Source organism: Trachemys scripta, chromosome 1 (genome assembly GCF_013100865.1).
Source record: "Trachemys scripta elegans isolate TJP31775 chromosome 1, CAS_Tse_1.0, whole genome shotgun sequence".
Lineage (NCBI taxonomy): Eukaryota > Metazoa > Chordata > Testudines > Emydidae > Trachemys > Trachemys scripta.
In genome coordinates this window covers 143,639,789-143,657,870 of record NC_048298.1, presented here as the reverse complement: position 1 = coordinate 143,657,870, position 18,082 = coordinate 143,639,789, and the positions used below count along the sequence as shown (strand labels likewise).

General features: G+C 42.8%; 1 protein-coding gene across 8 annotated transcripts in view; it reads left to right on the top strand.

Annotated features, from left to right (window-relative positions):
- The window catches only part of STXBP5L (syntaxin binding protein 5 like), a 309,553-nt gene that overhangs the window by 146,684 nt on the left and 144,787 nt on the right, over positions 1–18,082 (top strand). For all 8 annotated transcript variants that reach the window (XM_034788439.1, XM_034788419.1, XM_034788402.1 and 5 more), the window contains exon 6: positions 469–532. In XM_034788439.1, the coding sequence (XP_034644330.1) occupies positions 469–532 (64 nt within the window). The remainder of the gene's footprint in view (positions 1–468; positions 533–18,082) is intronic.

The window sequence follows — 18,082 nt, the reverse complement described above, 5'->3', positions numbered from 1 at the left end:
GGCTTTAATTAAGTTTAGTTTAAAGTCACTTTGGAAGTGAATTAAAATAAATCAGATTAAGGGCACTTTAATTCTGAATGAGGGTGTTCACTCATTGTGTAATTAGACATAATATAGTATGAAAGCATCGCTCATATAACAATTTATATCCATTTATATATATGCAGAATGTATGCTTTCATATGCAAAAATAGTTTTTTTTAATGGCTGTTACACACATTTATCTAAATTGTTCCTGGGCTTCAAACTTACCATGTGTTAGAAAGGATAACTGGAATTTATAGTATAATATATGATTCTACATAAGGGGCAAGGTCTTTTGTTGTTGATTGTGTGCAAATATCCTCCACCATGGCGATTTTCCAAACAGTTTTGGGATGCCTTGTCTCTAACATACCTAACATCCAACATAAATCTCCTTTTTTATTGAAAGAATTTACATTGTTTTGAATTGATTTTGTTTTGCAGATCCACAAAGACTCACCCTGGCCCAGTTGTACACTTAAGTGATAGCCCAAGAGATGAGGGAAAAGTGAGTACAGTAACCAATGATGTAAAATATTTTAATTATGTAAAATATTTTTACATTTCAATAGCTCTCCCTGACCTAAGCAGTTTTTCAATTTCACTCATTCACTACTTAGTCACTTGCCTCCATTGTACGATCCTGAGGTCACTCTAAAATATTGCCTGGGAAAACTTTTGGAAACTATTGTAATTCCCTTTCTGCTGTACTGAGAAGAATATTATGGTTTAAAAAATATGCTATATTTTGAAGTCCTCATTCAAGCAAAGCTACTGTTGACTGAATGGGAGTTTTTCCTGAGTAAAAATGAGATAAACTGTGTAAAGACTTCAGAATTTGACCAAGTATGTATTACAATGGGCACATTTATGAATTATTGTCTTTGACGAGAATATTGATGGCAATATTCTATAATTGGAGCTTGCTGCTATTTGTGAATAGAGATGAAGACAGCAAAGAGATGTCAATCATGGAAGCCAAGTACCCCACAAGCCCAGCTCCTGACTCCAGTTCCTCAGACAGGCAGGCAATTTCAGAGCTCATGCTAGTGTGGGCAATTCCCCCGTCGCTACCTTTCTCCAGTTCTAATGGCTCTGCATCATACTCTAGGCCCTCCTCCATCCCATTAGAAGCTTTTGGTTCTAGATCTGTCCCTACTGGCTCCCTTCTCTCCATTCACTCTCCTGACCTTTATGCTTTGGACAGAGGTTTACCCTCCATAAAAGTCTGGACCTTTGAATCTTTGTTCTTCTCCTCTTAGCAGGATGATACATAAGATCAAAGATCAAAGCCACTGGGGGGGGGGGGAACATTTTAGTGTAGCCTTCCCTTTTTTGCCCCTGAAATTTGTCCCATGAAGAGGGTGAGTTATCCAAACCAGAATCCATTAAATCTAGGGTGACCAGATGGTAAGTGTGAAAAATCGGGACAGGGGGTGGTGGATAAAAGCGCCTATATAAGAAAAAGCCCCCAAAATCAGGACTGTCCCTATAAAATTGGACATCTGGTTACTCTAGTTAAATCTGACTAGGGCACTCAGGAGATGTTTTTTCGAATAGAATTTGAGGCCACTACTCTGTTAAAATAACTTGTTGTTGGCCTCCAGGCTGAGCCAGCCAAGCCAATGAGAAATTACCTCCCCAGAGACCTCCAGAAGGAGTTGGTGATTCTTTCTGATGAGGTAGTAAGACACTAGCCTCAACAAGTAGAAGTTTCCCAGCAATCAGAAAAACAAGATTTTTAAAAAGGTGTGTCTAAACTTAGGCTTCTACCAGCAAGTCTATATTCAACTACCTCAGTAAGTGGCATTATTTTTGTAAGTGTTGAATACCCAGATCTGCTGTCTTTAGAGCTGCATTATGCATGGGAACACAAAATAGGAATATTGGACCAGGATATGGTCAATTGTGCTTTTTTTGGTTTGTGAGCTACTCATAATGGTAGTAAGGCAGAAACCTCCCTGTAACTCTGGCAAAAGCAGTTTAAGGGGAAACTCTCCTAATCTAAGGCCAGACAGTGGAGCAGATCTACTAGAGGGGGGAGCTCTCATGAGGATTGCACCTCAGATCCCAATCAAACCTGTGAAAGATTCCCAGGACTTGGACCATAGCCTCCTGGGCCAGAGAACAGGTAGAGATAACTCTGTTTTCTCCCCATCTGGCTAAGCATATCAGGGACAGATGGGTACAGGAGATACTCTGCTGAGGTCACTCCATACTAACACTTCATTCAAATCAAATATAAGAAAGTTTGGTCTTGTAGTTAAGGTCCTGGACTGTAAATCAGGAGATCTGAGTTCAGTCCCAGCTGCCTCACCGACCTCCTGTATGACCGTGGGCCTTACATTTAACCTTTCTGTGTCGTAGTTCCTCATTTGTAAAATGGGAATGATTGTATTTCCTTTTCTCCTACCCTTTGTCTTGTCTATTCAGATTAAAAGCTCTTCAGAGCAAGGATATTTTATTATTATGTGCATATGTAACACCTAACACAATGGCACCCTGATATCAGTTAGAGCCTGAAAAAGCTACTGGAATACAACAATAATAATTGTTATAATTAATAAAATAACAGCAAACTCCACAGGCCCCCTAAGAACAACAACATGAGCAGTGTTCTCCAACAGACAGGAATCAGAAAGCAAATACTTCTTTCATGGAGATTAGTATAATTCTGTACTCTCTTATAGGCATAGGAGGTCCACAATAAGAACTGGGGACTTTGAACTGTACAAGCCCTTCAGATCATTAAACAAGAGCACCAGGAAGATAAATTTAGGATGGAAACCCTGGCATCCACATTAGCATCTCTTTCCACTGGGGATTGCCTTACACCAACAGATCTTGTGGATGTTTTTATTCTCCACATCCCTTTTTGTCCCTGCCTCCATCCTTATGGATGTTAATTTAATTTGTGTTACCAAAATGAATACTACTAGGACAAAATTCTTCCTTTTGGTCTCTAACCTTCTTTCTAAATGTTAATGGAAATCCTTGTACTGACTGTATCTCCTTTTTCATGTTTGGACATCTTGTGTCTAAGAGTCCAGCAAGCTGCCCAGATGGTCATTATGAAGTTCAAAACCCATGAGTTTGATCAACATGAGTGAGAAGACCCTGGTCCCCAACCAGTGGTCAGGTCAGGAAAGAACTCAGAGCATAATAAATCTGCTAGAGTTAAGAACAATTAGTTTAGCTCTGGTGGAATTTCAGCCTTTTATTGACAGGCCACTAAATACTAGTCACATCAAATATAAGCTACAATGGCTTATCTGAACAGATGTTCCTAGTTCAACAGGAAAGAAGTGTTCTTTTTTTCAGTGGGCTTGGCACGACATTCCTCCTGTTATTGCAATGTACTAGCATGGACAAAGCATATATCAGCAATACACCAGGAGAAGTGGAGTGTCACTAAGGAGATGTTTTAAACTTGTAGTGGACAGAACTATTGGCTGGGACTTGACGTCCCTGAGTTAGAAAGAAGTCAAAAGTGCAAAATTGCTTCATCAGCTAAAGGAATTCCCAGATGAGATAGAATCATAGAATATCAGGGTTGAAAGGGACCTCAGGAGGTCATCTAGTCCAACCCCCTGCTCAAAGCAGGACCAATCCCCAACTAAATCACTTGATTCCGCCCCCTCCCCCCCCAGATTTCACAGAATTCTACCCTGTGATGACATGTGACAAGTGAAATTTCAGGAGATTGGGTTCTTTTTCGTGAGAAAGTCTGGATAATAGGAAACCAGCTTCAATTATTGTTGTTCCATAATAAAGATTAGAACTTCTCCCGTTTTAATAGCTTCCCTCTAAAGCATTCATTCAAGAATCAAAGTCAATCCATCAAACAACAAAAAGAAAAAGGAATCTAAACAGAATAACTGTATATAGTGAGAGATTCAGAACTGTTGAGCTGAATTAAAATATCTGTATTAACATCCTTTGCTGTTCCATAACCAGTATCAATGTGCTGCTATAGGACACTGTCACAATTCTGAATCCTTGGAAGTACCTTAAGATGTAGAACTTCTTAGTAATAGTTGCTATATAAAATATCAAAAGATAAAATTAATATTAATTATGACCATTAGCTACATCTCCTAAGAGCTTATATAATAATGGTCAACAAAAATATTTATATATCTTCCTTAAAGACCTAGGAACACATTCCCAGTTTTTGCAGAATGCATGCAGGATACAAATAGCCAGAACATTGCCTGCTATCTAGATGTTTTTCATTCAAAATACTATCTGGGTAAAATTTAGAATGATCATAAATAATCCTATTGTGCAAAGAGTTGGATATTCTCAGCAACAAAACAAGCCATCAACAAGATAACAATATACAGACAACTACACTATATAGGTATGTTGTTAATGGTAGTGGAATGAGGACTTTTGCCTGTGTTCTGCAGGTTAACATTAAACTACATTTCACAATATACCTGTCAGTCTTGGTGTTTCTGATAGGTACTGGAGAAGGCAGAAATTATTCAGGCTACTACAGGAATGCTAGTGTTGTTGCATGTTCAGAAATACCCCCACCTCGTCAAGCATACTGAGGGAATGTCTGATAATCTGTTATGTTTTCTCTGCACTACAACCACACTCTTGTAACAAAACCTTGCAGATGTTTTAGCTAGGGCCACCTACTCAACGTCTTCCTTCCCCTTCACCATCCTGAGGAAATCTGTGCAAAACATCTGTAAGAAGAAATAGCAGTAATACCATGTCACAACTGGGACATGGGAGCTCTGACCTAATGGTCTGAGCAGGAGTCAGGACCCAGGTCAGGTCAGATACCAGGAGATCAGAGTCTGAGATATGCCTGAGGGCAAACCGAGAATCAGATGTCAGGAGACAGGCAGGGTCACATTACCAGGAGACCAGAGTCAGGCAGTAGGAGCAAGTAGTGCAAGGGATGCAGTCCTAAGCAGGAGAAACCCCGTTGCATGGACAATTTCCTGTTCCTGTGCTTTGTTTAAATAGAAGCAGGGAACCAGTCAGGACCCCAGAGTTCCAACAGTCAGATCCCCATAGTGGAGTCTTGTCAGAGTTGAGCTTCTAGTTCTGGGTCATAGGATGGCAGGTGTGAATTAACTGGCTCCTAAGAGCTCTGTGAGGCAAAGCTTGATTTGGGAAGTGATTAAAGCCCAAGATCTCCCTGGTAGCATTCTCTGAAATGCTTCAGTTCTACTTTGAGTGCTTGCTCATGTCCGTTCCATGTTAGGTGTGTGCACGCCGCTTGCACCATTGTCAGAGATTTTCCCCTCAGTAGTATAGCCTGAGGAATTTCTCACTTTGTCTTTAGAATGTCATGAAGGAAGTGAAGATAACATCCCATTAACTGAGTTGGAGGAAAAGAATATCCTCAGAACACAGTTGGGCAATAAAATCTCCCAAAAGAGCAAAGATTTCTGATAGAAATATTCTGAATTAACAGGTCAATAAAAGATTCAAGCTCTGCCCATAAAGACTCGTAGAAAGGAAAGCGCAAAGTGGGAAATTGAACATTAATGGTAATAGAATAGATTTATCTGTGAAAATAATACGATTGGCCTACAAATAGGTTACCAGGTGTTAACATTCAAGTTATGACACTTAACTTCGTAGAAGCAAGAAAGGCCAGTCTCTCTCTTTGCATGTGCAACACCTCCTTTTTAAAAGGATTGAAAGTTCTGTAGATATAAGGACTCATCCTTTGAAAGTCAGGTTTCTTGGAGGAAAACTAAATCAAACAAATACATTATTCCTAACATCCAAATCCTAGGATTTACTTTTAAGGCTAGCAGTATTACATGACATACTTTTGATAGAGGTTTTACTATCAGGCCTATCTAGTCAATCTACCTCCCTTTCTAGGGCTTCAATGGAAGAATTGCCATGAAAAACTGCACCATTAGCTTTGTGATTAGACCTAATTCTCCCAGGATTGTGATCTTCAACCTTCTGGATGGTTTATAGATCCTGAACAACAGGGTCTGAGGCCAGGTCGTTTGGCAAAAAATGGGATATAGCCCAACTGGTTTTGCTTGGGTGACCTGAACATTTATTTTGTTGTTAAAAGGAACAAAAATGATTTCTAGACTGCATCCTTTTGACCTTTTCTATCAGATAGCCTCTCTAGCTAAGAAGAGCTCTCAAAATCTGGATTTTCTTCACTGCCCACAAGTCTTTACACTCTCCTCTTTCTTGAGAACTGAAATTAGAAAACCTTGTTACCTTTAAAATCTGGTTTCTGGGTAGAGAATAAAACACTGCTTGTTCCAGTAACACACACAGATGGTGTTGCAAACAGACCTTGACTCAGCCTTCACCCTAGAGACCTTTTTAAAAACCAGGGCCACAAACCAGAAGTGCTTAGAATTTCTTAGTTTTAGATCATGGGTACTTTAAATTAAACCAGGTTGAGAGGATGAAGCAATGTGTGGAGACTCATGCTGCTGCTTACTAACTTCAGAGATACAGAAGGAATAGAGTTGCCATAACATTTGCAGATGTACCAGGCTCAGTATTGATGGACATAGATCCAATACCAGTGTCATCTAGATGTTCTGGAACAGAGGGGGTGCCAAATATCCTGTTTGGGTTAGCAGATACTAATGAGAGCACTTTGGGGAAATACTTCTCTTAGGGTACGTCTATACTTACCTCCGGGTTCGGCGGTAAGCAATCGGTCTTCTGGGATCGATTTATCGTGTCTTGTCTAGACGTGATAAATTGATCCTGGAAGTGCTCGCCGTTGATGCTGGTACTCCTGCTCTGCGAGAGGAGTACGCGCAGTCGACGGGGGAGCCTGCCTGCCGCATGTGGACCCATGGTAAGTACCTTGTATTTCGAACTAAGGTACTTTGACTTCAGCTATGTTATTCATGTAGCTGAAGTTGCGTATCTTAGTTCGAACTGGGGGGTGAGTGTGGACCAGCCCTTAGAATTGTTGGACTCTTGCCAAACCTGCCATAATCACTGCATTCCCAGCATAACCTTGAAATCAAATAAAGATTCTTTTATTTCTGAAATGCCTTTAAACAGCATATCTCTTAACTTGCCTATAGACAGTGCTCACAGTGGAGAACAGGCTCTGCTAAATTCCTGGTGAAGAAGCAGTATTTTTTCCATGTAGGGATCATGGGGAATGAACATTCTCAGGGTATGTATGAAAGGAAGATCTAAGTGTCTGTTAGACACTTTATAATGAGAGGGTTATCCAGTCTGTGATTCACAGGAGGCATTATAGAATATCAGGGTTGGAAGGGACCTCAGGAGATCATCTAGTCTAACCCCCTGCTTAAAGAAGGACCAATCCCCAGACAGATTTTTACCCCCAGTTCCCTAAATGGCCCCATCAGGGATTGAACTCACAACCCTGGGTTTAGCAGGCTGTCACGGAGTAGTGGGGGCCTCAGGGCCCTGCACCCCCGGCTTCCTGCGATTCACCATGACTCTCAGCCAGCCAGTAAAGCAGAAGGTTTATTTGGATGACAGGAATACAGTCCAAGACAGGTCTTGCAGGCACAGACAACAGGGCCCCCCTCAGTTAGGTCCAGCTTGGGGTCCCAGGGCATGCCAGCCCACCCCCCTTTGGGGGGTCAGAGCCATCTCTGCCTCCCAGCCATCTCTCCAGCCTGCTTCCCGCACTCCAGCAAGAACAGTCCCAGTTCATCACACAGGCCAATGCTCAAACCACTGAGCTATCCCCTTCTCCCCCTTAGCTGGTCCTTGCTTAAAGTTATGAATCGAATAATGAACCAGAGAACTCAAGGTATAGGCAGGACAAGTACCTAATGATAAAATTGGTGAAGCAGAGGGTCTGTCAAGTAAAGTGAACTCTATAACTCCCTTAACTACCTCTGCCAAAAATAATAGAGTGGGAGCTGGTATACAGGACACAGTCAAGATTTTAATGGGAGATAATGTCTGGGCCTCTGCAGGACCTCCCTCGCCATGGATATAAGGGGTTATGAAGTCTATAATTTTAGTTGGACCAAAGGTGGAAAAGGATGAGTCCAACAGAGGCTGTATGACTACACCTTTTAGCTTGTCGTCATATTAGAATAATCTCAGCTGAAACTGGATCTGCTTGGACCCTCTTTGTCCATGTCCTTTAATTAGAGTCACACAAGATTCACACAAGCACATATATACTACCTGCTCTCCGCTACTGCAACTGCTTCCTGAGTGATTCCTCATTCTGTGACTGTGTGGACTCTTCACCACTCTCCTGGCATTAGATTGACTTCTGCCTCCACAGGAGCAGCCCAGAGCCCACATACCCTAAACACACCAAAATTTCCCAAACCAAAAGGGATGAAGAGAAAGAGGCATTATCAGAACTGCCTAACAGATTATCAACAGGGGAAGGAAATCTCATACATACACATAGTTCAAGCACAACTGATGTCTTGACCACTTTGCCTTCTGCCTCATGGCAAGAGAGTCCCAAACCCCTGCAACCAGAGGCGTCCACTTTCTACTGTGCCAGGGGGTGCTGGATGCCCCCCCTCTGCCCCAGGCCCCACCCCCACTCAGCCCCTTCCCCCAAGGCCCCACCCCGTCCTGTCTCTTCCCGCCCCATCTCTTCCAGCCCCATTCCTTCCTCGAGCGCACCCCACCCTTGCTCCTCTGCCTTCCCCAAGCACCTCTTGCACATTGCTGAAACAGCTGATCCATGGTGGGAGGGAGGCAATGGGAGGGAGGGGGGAGCTGCTGGTATGTGCTCAGCACCCACCATTTCTTTCCATGGATGCTTCAGCCCCAGAGCACCCATGGAGTTGGCGCCTATGCCTGCAACTTCCCTTACTGACTTTGCTTTGGCAACTCTGAGGGCCCTGCCTGCACTGGCCCCACTAGTCAATTCTCCATTAGTAGCTAATATTCAACTGGAATGACCACCACTCTCACCTCCAGTTAAATCATCCAGCGTGTTGAAGTGGGACGGGACTCGTACTCCAGCAGCACCTCTCAGGGCTCCACTGCTCACTTTCCCCTGCTGGATCCTTGACTCCACTTGCTGCTGATGCTGCAACCACCACTCCCATCCTAACAGGTGCCCTCTGTACCAGCCTGATCTTGCTACCTCACTCACTACTTGCTTTGCACTACATACTCCTGCACCAAATGTTCTAAACTACTGGTGTTGCTGCTTTCTCCCAATGCCCCCAACATTCTGGTCATATAGACTCCATCTCAACCCCTCACTATCCATCTAAGCTGTGGCTGTGGACCAAGTCAGCCACGAGCCACTGCTCCAGAGTTGTCAGGCAGTGCTGCCAGTTTCAGAGAGACAGTGTGTTCACTATCCAGTTTACATACTTTCTGAACAGGATGTCTCCTCTCATTTACTGTGATGTAGAGTCCTTATGGATCTGATTAGAGCAAGAACAACAGATATTCTAGAATTCCACTAGCACAGCTTGGATTTTGGCCTCAATTCTTAAAGTTGGAGATATTAGCCCTAAATTTATATACCAGCTTGTATTATCCAGCCTCATATAGTGCGTTTTTTCATGGCTATAAAAAGAATTGGACCTAATAGGATTGAGGGAATTTTCACCTGGAATATTAATAGACTAATGTGTTCCAGGCATTAATGGGTGAAATACTTGATGTAAACACAATGTCCCTCTATTTTTCAATCTAATAAAGCTGTATTTTTATCAAATATTTAAACAAGAATCATTCCAAACTGCCAACAAGACTTCACAGGCCTTAGGACATCGTTCTATCATTCTTCCCAAATCCTCAAAGAACATCCTTCTTCCTATTTATTACCTAGAACACACATGGTCATGAAAAGAAAGCAGCTGCAGCCACTCTCACCGGATGGATAAACAGTGCATAATGGAGGTTTACAAGTCCAGAAGTCTGATTTCTCTCCAGAATCTGCAAGCCCACTCTTCCATGTCCATGGCAGATTCTCAGCTGAAAAAGATTCACCTATACTGGAAGGAAACTGCAGGGTATCTAAGTAGGCCAGTCTTCACATCTTCTCCAAAAACTGAAAACTTCATATCACAGTCTTGGCAATTAGGTCATTCAAATTAATAGTGTTGTATGCTGTACTAGAGCAATAATTTAATCCTTCTCTTCAGCAGGGACCAGGAGATGGATCATTTTAATTATTCTTTTTCTCCTATTCCATTATCTTACTTCTCTGCCCTCATTCTTTAGGGAATGTATCACTGCTGGTTATTTCTCAGTTGTGGAGGATTACCAGACATACCAGTTTAGAAGAGAGAGGAAAAAAAAAATCGGCTTACATTCTAATTGATTTTCTACTAGATTTGTCTGTCTCACTCTTCTTATGAAATGTAGTTAGAGAGAGAGAGGATACAGAAATGAGGGGAATATCAATAAATGAATAAGACTTTAATTTGATGACTGTTGAGTTTGGCCTTGGTTGTTTTCAGTAACTCAGTTATGCTATGGAAAGTATTGTCTGCAACCATGGGAAATGGGGGAATCTGTTTCCATGATGACAGCTATGAGCTGCCTTCATATTTTTCTCAGTGGAAGTAATATAACACAGTAGTGGAGGTTGCCAGACATATTATAGTATAGAAAAAAAATTAGCAGGTAAGACATGATTTTTTTCACACTAGAAGCCTTACTAGAAGCCATTTAATATACTAAATATTTGAAAGAAGATTAGTATAGCTAAAGTAAAATAGGCACAATTTATATGTAATACATAATTTTCTGTGATTGTTATCAATCCAAGTTCTATGGGAATTATATATCCTTCATTCTTCTTTGAGATGTGTTGCACAAGGCCATTCCACTTCAGGTGTGTGCACACCCAGTGCATCAAAGCTGGAGATTTTTTTCCTGTAGTAATGTCCATCAGGGCATTCATGTGCCTTCTGCAAACTCATGCTGTCAGCCGAAGGTATAAAGGATGAAGTTGCCCCAATCCCTCTCAGTTCTTTCTCACCACCTGTGATCAGTAATCGGAATGTGTGTGCTTATCACACTCCTTTCCCTTTCTCTTAAAAGAGATTTTTTCCCTAAAAGTTATTGTTGTATATAGTTAGGTTAGTTTAATGTAACTATTATTTTTGACAAATTTTTGCTAGGTTTGTTTTGTTTGGAGCTTTTCAAGCTTGGTACCGAGACATGCCTAAGTCTCGAGGGTGTAAGAGCTGTTCTGGCTGTAACAAGTCTATTCCAGTCAACAATCCTCACTCTCATTGTTTAACGTGTTTGGGAGAAGGATGCCTTAGGCATCGGTGCTTTATCTGCAGGGGGTTTAAGACCAGAATGAAGAAGTCTAGGAAAGTAGGGCTCCATATAGAAGCTGCTCTGCACTCCAATTGGAACCCAGCCACTCAGTACACAGGGACTCAGACTCTACCCTGTCAAGGAGCGCACCGCCAAACTTGGCCCTATCCCCTCATCAGAGGGAGCCAGAGAGAAGACACCATTTTCTTTTTCCCCTACCACACAAATGGCAGAAGAAATCAGGTGCTTTGTACTCTTCTAGCCAGAAGAAGTCCTCTTCATCCAGGAGGGCAAGAGTCTCATGAAAGAAAGGTGGAGACTAAGGTTAGAGCACTGCACTAGCTAGGCAGTCCTGGGTACAGCACACTTCAACTAGCAATGTGGAGTCCTTGACTCTGGCACTAACTTCAGTATTGTCAAGTTCAACTCCATTGCTGGGACCTTCTATGACATCAACTTCATCTTTGTGCACACTTCAGTGCATTCCACCTTCTTGGTATTGACAATGTCTGAGGCATGTGTGGTGGTCAGGGACCTCCTTTGCCTCTCAGTTCCAGACTCACCTTTGCTGCAAGACATCGAGGTTCCAGCCTTCCTGTGATGCAAGCTTCAGTACCTATATCATCCTTGGTACCAACACAGCACCACTGGTTTTCAGTAACAGTAGTCAAAAGCTCTGCTGTTCAGCTGGACAGATGAACAGTACCATCATCAGGAAAGCTGCAGATGCTTCCCTGTACCACCTACTTCTCATCGATCCAGGTCCCAGCCTCCTACACCACCACCCAGTACTACAGGGTCTTGGCCCTCAGACTATACTTCTCCTTGTTGGAGTCGGAAGTGGGATCTTACACACTGAGATCCCATTACAGAAGGTCTGAGGTTTCCCTTCATTCATCCTTGTGTAGATTGCCAGTGCCGTGAGCTCAATCTCTTAGGCGCAGGTCCAGTGACAGAATGTCTTGGGGTTCAGTCTTTGTTCCATATCCAGCAATTGTTTTTTTGGACTCCATAGGATAGCCCTCCAGACTCCAGGTCCTCATCTCCTAGACCCTCCCTACTGCTAAGTCTCCATTCTACCTGATACTGATCCTGGTACCAATCCAGGTACCAAGCAAGCAGCAGAACTTACACCTCCAATATGGGGCCTGTCTGGGAGGGAGGTTCTGCAGCCATTAAAACATGTGGATACTATGCTGCCACCACTGAATAAACACTTCTTCATATTCTCCAGTTTCTGAATCATCCTTCCTGGTTTCTGATGATTAAAAGACATAACAAGAGTTTATGAAAAGGTCCCGAGCTCCCCAAGTAGACAGATGGAACTGGTTTAATTTAATCCACATAAGTTAGTGGATATTTTATATACTGCAGGACCTGCTAGAGTCATTTTAACCCATTAATGAAGCCATTTTAGAGCGACTCAGAATCCTTTGGCAAACTCCTTCCTCTCTGCCACCCACTGCCAAAAGAATGGAGAAGAGATACCAAGTTCCTTCCCAGGGTCATAAGTATTTTTATTCACACTCAACCCCAGGAACGTTAGTAGTGATGATTAAATAAGAAGGGAAGACAAGGCCAGTCTACATCTACTTCTAAAAATAGAGATGCAAGGACACTAGATTTATTTGGGGAAAGGTTTATTCATCCTCAGGTTTGCATTTCAGAACTGCAAACTGTCAAGCTCTTTTCACTTGCTAAACTTTTTCAAATTGGGACACAATGTCAAAGTTTATGGACAAGTTACTAGATAATGCCAAGAAGGAGTAGCAGGCACTTGTGAATGAAGGCTGCTGGTAGCAGGATCATCCCTGCAAGCAGTATTGGATGGGGCAGATTCAGCAGCAGAAGTGATGGCAACAGTGACCATCCATTGCTAAAAGGAAGAAAATGTAAATTGCAGGAGTTAAACTGGTGACTATTAATCATCATCCACTGCAGATAACAGAAGAAATACCGCTCCCACTGAACTTGGGGTGTCTGCATACTAAATAGACTTTTGTTGTTTTGACCAATATATTGAGTGCTGTTGTATTGGGAGTGGATTTCATCTGAGAAAATTACGAAAACTGTGGGATGTTAGTAAAACACACTTGTCCCAGGACAATATTCAGACACTCCTGCTGGAAAGGAGTAGGGGGAAGTGTGGACACTAGAGCGCAATTCTTGGGGCCTTACAGGTATCTCTACCATGCCTGCAGGATGACAGAGAGGAATTGCTCCCTCTGGTGGTTCAGAATAAAGTTGTGGTGAAGCCAGGTCATCATGCAATAATACCCGTGAGGATCAACCTGTAGACATAAGCCCAATGGAAATTTGAGGATATGCATTGACCACAGGAGATTTAATTCACTGACAGTTCAGAATAGTTACCCACTTCTGCACACAGCAGACACCCTGGATAAAATGTCAGGAGCAAACGATTACCAAATCAAAACTAGTGTATCTCGATCTCATCAGATTAAAGTGGCATCTGAAACTGGGATAAAACTGACTTTCTGAAACCTTATGGGGTGTTTCAGTTCTTCAGAATGCCTTTCAGACTTAGGGATGCACCAGGGACATTTCAGAGGGTAGAAAATGATCTAACCCAAGTTTTGAGAACTGAAGACATCTTCACATATGTAGATGATTTCATTTGTTTCTTCAAAATGTGGGAGGAACATCAGGTAGGACTGGGGAGGATTGTGAAGCTTTTAAAGAAATCAGGTTTTAAACTTGCAGGAAACAAATGTCAGTTTGCAAAGAGCTCCATCACCTTCCTAGGACATATAGTCCAACATATGGTTGGAACCCCAACCCCAGACTCTGAATGTTAGAAAGGACTGGAAAGTTTGGAGGAGGTACAGTGGTTTTTAGGCCTCTGCAGGTAACTAAGAGTGATTTTGTCTGGACAGAGCAATACCAAAAGTGTTTGAGTCACTGAAAGAAGGACTTCTAAACCATGCTGTGCTTAAATTCCTGGATCCATCCTATCCATTCATGTTAACCTGTGATGCCCCACAGATTGCTGTCCGATTTGCACTTGAACAAATTAATGATCTCAATTGGTGCAGATGAGTGTTTTTTGGAGGTTGCAAAGTAAATGAATCATAGAATATCAGGTGTGACAAAGTTCCTCCTCTAACTTGGTGGGTCCTGCGCTTATTGGCAGATTTTCTTGCCTCAGAGATTCACCATGTGGGTTGGGGAACTGCCCAGAGACCTTCCCCTCTGGAAGAACCCACAGTCCAGGTCAATTGGGAGGTTTGGGGGGAACCCAGGCCTGCCCTCTACTCCAGCCCAGGGCCCTGTGGACTGCAACTGTCTATAGTGCCTCCTGTAACAGCTGCATGACAGCTACAACTCCCTGGGCTACTTCCCCATGGCCTCCTGCAAACACCTTTCTTATTCTCACCACAGGACCTTCCTCCTGGTGTCTGATAACACTTGTGCTCCTCAGTCCTCCAGCAGCACTCACTCTCAGCTCCTTGCCCCTCTTGCTCCCAGCTCCTCACACTCACACCACAAACTGAAGTAAGCTCCTTTTTAAAACCCAGGTGCCCTGATTAGCCTGCTTTAATTGATTCTAGCAGCTTCTTCTTAATTGGCTCCAGATGTCCTAATTAGCCTGCCTGCCTTAACTGGTTCTAGCAGGTTCCTGATTACTCTAGTGCAGCCTCTGCTCTGGTCACTCAGGGAACAAAAAACTACTCATCCAGTGACCAGTATATTTGCCCTCTACCAGACCCACTGGTCTGGGTCTGTCACACAGGGTTGGAATGGACCTGAGGAGGTCATCTAGTCCAACCCCCTGCTAAAAGCAGGACCAACCCCCAGCTAAATCATCCCACCAAGGGAACCCAAGTCTTTGGCTACAGAACTTGGTGTGTAGCTATTGTGGAGGCCCTCAAGTCCTGTTTTCCATATTTACTGGGTACAGAATTCACAGTGTACACAGACCACGGTGCCCTGCAGTGGCTCCTTGCAAAGCAGCAACCCAGAAAGTTGCCTGTGGAAATGGATTCACAAAGTGCCTGAATATACATTCACAGTTCACAATAAACATGGAAAGTAACATGTAGTTGTGGATGCTCTCAGCCAGGCCAGGGCAGACCCAAAGGAGGAATCTTTGCTATTTCTATCTTACACTTAGAGGCTTTTACAGTTAGGCCTGTCTCTTTGAGCTTTAACAGTACAATCCCCAAGTATTTCTTGTGATCAGACCAAGAGTTGCTAAAGATTACAACATCGTCAACATACTCTTGTGAAGTTCTGTAATCCATATAACACTTAGTTGACCAGCCTCTGAAAAGTGGCTATTACATTCATTAACTCAGATGGTTACATTTTGAATTCATACAGCCCCATATCAGTAATAAAAGCAGATTCTGTGCATCTTCATATAAAGTGATCTGCCAATAACCTTTCACAAGGTCAAACATGCTAAGATATCTAACTTTGGCAAAATATCCAGTATATCATCAATTCTGGGAATACAATAAGTATCTGGACTAGTGACAGCACTGAGTATCCTACAATCAACACAAAATCTTACAAAGTTAACTTTCTTGGGGACCAAGAGAACTGGAAGCGCCCAGGAACTCTCAGATTCTTTAATCACTTCCAGGTGCATCATGTTTTGAATTTCTGAGGGCTTGTCTACACTGGCACTTTACAGCACTGCAACTTTCTTGCTCAGGGGTGTGAAAAAACTGTTGTCAGTGCTTTAACGTTGCCAGTGTAGACTAGCCCTTAGGGTGAATTTGCTCTTGTACCTTGCCAGTGGTACGGGATGCCTGGCTGAGTGCCAACAGTGAGTCCTCTTTGATGATCTTATGGGTCATCGCGTAACTCCTTCCTGGCTTGGTGGAAAACACTTGTGTGTTTGTAGCACAGACAGTACTCCCTTTTCAATTAGGGTTAACTCACTGCATATTTTCAATACCGTCAAGTGATGAGTCATTTTGGCATTCAGCCATCAAAGCAATGAGGTGTGACTTGGTAGTTTCCCCTTCAACACAACAAATCATGTTTACTATGGCTTCCCTACTGTGATGACCTTTAAGCCTATTCACATGCACGGGCTGTGGGATAGCTTTACTCTGCGGTCTTTTAACATGATATGTACATTCAGTCACCTCTTCTACCACTTCAAAAGGTCCCTCCCATGAGTTCTGCATTTTGTATTTTTTCACAGAGATAAGCACCAGTTCCAAGTCGCTTACTTCAAAAGAATGTTTACAAGTATGTTTATCATACCATGTCTTTTGTTTGGATTGGCTTCCCTGACATGTCCCCATCATGTCTTTTAACTCCTTCCTGAACCTCTATACATATTCAAAAAGAACAGGAGTACTTGTGGCACCTTAGAGACTAACAAGCTGCTACCCTAAAACCTATACATATTCAGTTACTGGTTCCCCCTCTGCCTCAGTGTCCTCTTCCCTGGAGTCCCCGATGAGACTTAGGGTCCTCTCACTTTCCTGCTGTATAGAAAGTCAAATGGGGCAAACCCCATGGATTCTCAGGGAATCTCCCTATAAGCAAATAACATATAGGGTAACATTTCATCCCAATCACTGGCTCTTTTGTTCACATACATTCCCAACATTGATTTCAGTGTCCCATTGAACCTCTCCACCACACCATTTGTTTCTGGGTGATATGGGGAGTCCTTTAGTTGTTTCACTCCACACAACTTGAATAGCTGGGACATGAAATTTGACTTACAATCTGATAAAATCTCTTTAGGGAAACCCACTCAGTTAAAAATAGTGAAAAGGGCTTTCACCACAGAATCAGCCTCTATTTTAGTTAGAGCAACTGCTTTGGAGTATCTAGTGGCAAAATCCACTATCAGCAAGATATGTTTTTTTCTGCCTTTGGGTAGGACATGGCATAAGACCCACAAAATGCTATCCTATAAAATGCCTCATGTATCAAAGGCAAGGAATGTACAGAGACTTCTTGGGTTCTGCAGGTCTCTCTCGTTTGACATAATTCACAAGACCCACAATAGTCTCCCACATCATTCTGTGTCCCTGGCCAATAAAAAATTATTCTTTAACCTATCATAGGTTCTTCATGCCCTGAAATGACCAGCAAAAGCATAATCATGTGCTAGCAACATGAACTCCCCATGGTGCTGGACAGGCACAACCAGTTCTTGTAAGGTTTCTCAGGGCTTTTATCTTTCCCCATGGATGCTTCCCTGTACAATCCCCCTTCCTCTTCAGAAAAATCTTTCCCTGTTTCCCCTCACTGGGGTCCCCTTAAGGATGTAACCACAGATGCTTTCTCATCTTCAAAGCCCCAGCTATAGACAACCTGAACAGCCTCTCCAAGTTACAGGGAATAACTCCTCCCCCTTTAACTCTGTATGCTAGCTACTCGCCTGTGCTATGCAGGAGCTTACCTTGGCCCTTCCCACACCTGAAAGCACATTGATTTCTCCTGCTGGGCTGGGGCTGGGGCTGGGGCTGGGGCTGTCCCTTTCCCCCTGTTTTGTTGTCTGTACAGTTTTCTTCTGAGATCACAAAACAATATTCCTTTTTACTGCAAGTTACTATATTAACCGATTTAGATATAGACAAGAAGTGCTGTTGGAATACTGTCCAGCAGCCCAACTTTCAGTGTTCGCTCCAGAGCTTCCCCCTCCACGGGTACTTTAGCCAAAGGTAAAGTGAATTTGTATCATCCCAATGCTAGGAGTTCTGCGTTCTCCCAAGGGAGCATGTCTGACTATGCTTTCCCTGACCAAAGAAATCTGTGCATCAGTAAAAACAACAAAGAGTCTGGTGGCACCTTAAAGACTAACAGATTTATTTGGGCATAAGCTTTCGTGAGTAAAAACCTCACT